Source organism: Anarrhichthys ocellatus, unplaced genomic scaffold (assembly GCF_004355925.1).
Source record: "Anarrhichthys ocellatus isolate YVR2014 unplaced genomic scaffold, GSC_Weel_1.0 scaffold7, whole genome shotgun sequence".
Lineage (NCBI taxonomy): Eukaryota > Metazoa > Chordata > Actinopteri > Perciformes > Anarhichadidae > Anarrhichthys > Anarrhichthys ocellatus.
Window position 1 is genome coordinate 12,970,353 of NW_022280037.1, and position 4,418 is coordinate 12,974,770.

At 52.6% G+C, this 4,418-nt stretch overlaps 1 protein-coding gene across 1 annotated transcript in view; it reads right to left on the reverse strand.

Annotated features, from left to right (window-relative positions):
- LOC116383690 (A-kinase anchor protein 6-like) overlaps window positions 1–4,418 on the reverse strand; it is an 81,449-nt gene that overhangs the window by 7,340 nt on the left and 69,691 nt on the right. The window contains exon 7 of the mRNA XM_031847713.1: window positions 353–3,358. Coding sequence (XP_031703573.1) covers window positions 353–3,358 — 3,006 coding nt within the window. The remainder of the gene's footprint in view (window positions 1–352; window positions 3,359–4,418) is intronic.

The window sequence follows — 4,418 nt, forward strand, 5'->3', positions numbered from 1 at the left end:
CATATTTTACACTTTTACAAGCGGAGCAAAGTTTTCTGCCTGATTTCTTTTTCAGAAAGAAATGAAAACTGATTGGCTTCCAGATGACTTCACTTGCGAAGAAATACTGAAGAAATGACATCCTAAGAGTTCTGATCTGTGATGCGATTTATTGAAGTACTCCAACTCAGTGAGCAAAGACAACTTTTGCCCTCAAAATGTGCAGCGTACGTACGTGAGGTCAAACGGGACAAAAGTACCCAATAACTATCGTCTGCAGCCGTACTGAACTGTTATTTTAACTTCTGTTTGATTACCGTTTTGCATTTGCAATCTAACAATGTGCATGTGTTCAATTGTATTTCTTGTGTACCTTGTCTCTAATCTGGGCTAGTGATGCAGGACCTTGGTCCGGCATGGAGTCCGTCTGGTTCGGCTCTTCGGGCTGATTCTCTTTGCTCTTCAGTGCAAGTGAGGTCATGTCAATAATCTCCATGACAAAGTCGTGCACATTCTCCTTCTTGTCGACGCCGCGTGGACGGAGAGAGGAGGGGGAGGTAAGGTGGCCGCAGCAGGAGGGGTGAGAATTGTGCCTTTTTTTGGGAGGCAAGGACGATTTTTTGTCTCTGACTTCCCTCCTCGTCTCCTCCGTCACAAAAGACGAGAACTTGAACTTCTCCTGGCTGGTGATGGCCTTCCGTCCCCCGGCTGCCGGCCTGCCGTTATTGTTGTTTCGTGAGGCATCGTTGGATCTGCAGTCCTCGACGGGTGAGAGGGACGGAGGCGAGGGGAGGGAGGAGCTGTGGCAGGGCAGCTCCCCTCTCAGCTGTCCCACCAAAGAGGAGGCACGTGTGGACAGGAAGGGGAGGAGCTCGCAGGACGGCGACGGAGGAAGCTGCTTCGTCGAGTTCAACTCGATAGTTTTCACTATCAAGTCGCCGACGTCCTGAGCTGACTCTGCTGTTTTGGCGAACATGTAGGACTCCCTCAGCGACTCTCCTTTCTTTGTGAACACGCTCGACTCCTCTCGGAGGAGCTCGTCGTCCTCGTCTTTCCCCCTCAAACAGCTCTGGTCCACGTTCCCGTTCTCCACGTCGTCCACAAACTGGCTGATGTAGCTTCTCGTTGCGTTCCTCCGGTTCTCCTCCTCTTCTTCCCGTTCCTTGTTGTCTCTTTTGGTTTTGTTGTTGCTGCTATCGGTGTTGGTTTCTGTTAATTTCGGGCAGTTTTGAAAGCGGTGAGAGGAGGAGGTGAAGGCGGAGGACAGGTTGGTCCCACACTGCAGCTCGTCCCGGAGGACCGCCTCTGTTTTAGAGGAGGAAGATGAGGTGCGAGGAGATCGGATCCAACTCTGCAGCTCCCTCTTCATGTACTCCAGCCCCAGGACGTAAGACCCCTCCATCTCCTCTTCGTCATCGTCTTCGTCGTTACCGGAAGAGGCACCGCTCAACCTCTCCCCGTCTTCGTCCTCTCCGTCCCGAACACCGAGCTCCTCCTCAGTGAGCGTGAGCGTGGAGGACGACAGAAGGTCGCTGTCGTCCTCGTCTTCGTCCGTGCACGCCGACGTGCAGGAGACGTTCACCAGCAGGCTCAAACTCGCCGCATCCGCCTCATCCATGCCGTGCCCTCCTTGGCTGTTTCCGTGGCAGCGTTTCCTGCAGGAGCTCGAGTTGGCGTTGGATGACGCGGCGGCGGGATCCAGGAGGAGGTGGCGTTGATTACGGAGCGTCGCAAAATCTTCAGACCCCAGAGAAGAGTCCTCGGTGCTACTCAGCTCTGTCAGCGACGCCGTCGCCGAACTCTCGTTGATCAGGGACGGCGGGCCTTTCCGCGAGGAGCCCGACAACCCGGAGAGGGGGGCGTGACGACCACCGAGAGACGGCGAGGCGGGGATTCTGCCCCGCTGCAGGGAGCCGCTCCGAAGCGTCATGTCAGAAACACTGCGGGTCATTTTTGCTGCCAGAGGACTCTGGATGTTCTCCAGGCGTTTCAGGAGGTCGAGGGTTCTCCGGCTGAGCTCCCCAGAGCTCGGTTGTCCTTGCGCGCTTTCATTGTTCCTTCCTGGATCGCCTCCGTCCAGGTCTCTGCTCTGCCCCAGGTCCAGCTCCCCGAGGCTGGCCAGGCTGCCTCCGGTCTCTTCGGCGCTACGACACGGGACCAGGCAGCTCTCCAGAGAGGCGCTACGATGCAGCTGGTCTTTGGAGGGGAATAACTCCACACCCATAGCCAGGAGGGACTCCAAGGAGGAGCCCTGAGATAATCCGGGGCTGGACGCCCGGTGGCCAAGAACAGGAGGAGTCGCCAAACCGTTAAACAGGTCTACTTTGAACTCCGTGAAGTCACTGCGGGACGTAAAGGGCTTAGAGGAGTCTACGCCAAGTCCTCCCACCTCAAAGTCAGAGTCGGAGTTGGTGGGAGTCAGGATTCCTCGCCTGTTGATTAGGATCTCAACCGCCTCACCTCCTCCCCTCCTGTGCCTCCTCCTTTTCTCCTCCTCTCTGTTTCTTCTGCATTCCTCCCTTCTCTTTCCTTTGTCCTTTATACTCTCCTCTTTCTTGGTTCTTTGGTTGGACTTTGTGACATTGCCTTTGTGTGGTGCCACATGAGTCCCTTCAACTGTTTCTAACTTCCTCTGATTCTTTTCCTCCTCTTCGTCCTCTTCCCCCAGATCCTCTTCCTCTCCCTTGACTTCTGAGTTTGTAGTCCTCGTCTCCGTGTCCCCTGTATCACTAACAATCCCGCTCTCGCTCTCTGACCGCTGACTGCTCGCCGAATGGTCGCTTCCTCTGCCGCTCTCACTCTCCCCGTCCCGGTGTGCAACGATTCTGCTGTATTCTGTGTTTGACATCAAACCTCCCAGGAGGTCCGGGAGGGATTCGATGGAGGAGAACGAGGAGTCCTTACTCAGGCTCTTTAGCAGGAGCTGCTGTTTCCGCATTCCCGATTTAGATTTCTGCAGCGAGGAGGAAGCGTGAGGAAACTGAGGCTGCCTGTATAACTCCACCGTATGGAGGCTGTACACCTGGTAGACGTTATTGTTGCTCGGAGGAAGAGTTTGGGAGATCACATTGGGCCGAATCTCTGAGGAGGATCCGGCCATCATATGGGATGACATCTCAGGACTGGCTGGGACACCAGTTCGAATCCCATCGGGTCGATTCCCGTTGGACAGGATGCTGTCCGAAGGCAGATTTGGCTCTGAGTGGCGGTTGTGCATGAGGTCGGGCTCTGGTGCTTCTTGCGGCTCGAGCTCTGTGATTGTCATATCGGTTTCATCCCATTCCCAGGACTCGTCTAGCGGTGCCGCCACCGGACCGGCTGGGACCAGGCTGATCTGGTGGAGGTCGACTAGACCCGGTTCCAGAACGCTCCCAGGAACCTGCAGACAAAAGGGAAGAAAGAGATTGTTGAGATTGTTCAGAAAGGATAGAGAAGAATCCTGCTGGCTCAGCCGCTAAAGCACAACCCACGAAACCCACAGTAAACTTAAACCTTCAACTTTACAATCATCTTTTACCTTTAATTAAAAAAATAATGATATTTACATTTAATCTAGAAATTTGACATCTGGCTTTTACTCTTCTGAAGCATTTTTAAGAGGAGTGGGCCGCTGTGAAGCGGCCGGGGAGCAACCTGGGGTTCAATGTCTCACTCAAGGACACTTTGACATGCGGGCCGTGCCGGGATCAAACCACCGACCTTGAGCCGCAGCAGCCCCTTAATCCGGCTGCATGTCCAACCTCTTTTCTTTCTCACGCTATGGTGCAACAATCGAGAGCACTGTGAATGAACTGGGTTACTACTGCAGAAAGGACCGAGCATCACGAGTCAATACTGATTTAAAATACAATACATTTAACTTCATATTACATAACCTTGTGTACTGTATGTGAGCTTGATAGTATATTTAAAGGCATCTATCTTCAAAATATCAGCTTTTAAGGAAATAAGATAAAAGAGAATTTCTTCTCCGCTCTGCCGGCTCGACAGCGCTGCCTCTTCGCCAGGTGACCAACATCGCCTTACAGTTATTTCCTGATGTGTTTCTGAAGCCACCGTGGCCACCAGACACCAGGAGTCACCTCCCTCCTCCGTCTGGGGTCGTAAAAAAAAAAAGGATTGCCGGCAATTTGGCTGTAAACTGTTATGGAATTATAGAAATGAGATGAATTACAGATATAAATTATAAACAAGGTTTTCGTGGGTCATCAAATACTCGATTTGATTGGATTAGGCTGATTGATAGCCTCTCTCCCCTCAGCGCTGAATTTGTTTTTGAATGCGTCTGCAGTGGCAAAAACCCAGTTCAGTCATTACCCCCATCTCCCTTATCAGCACAAGGGGAATAAACACAAATCTAATAGAAATTCATTACACAGACCCATATCTGCGCACGCACACACACACACACACACACACACACACACACACACACACAC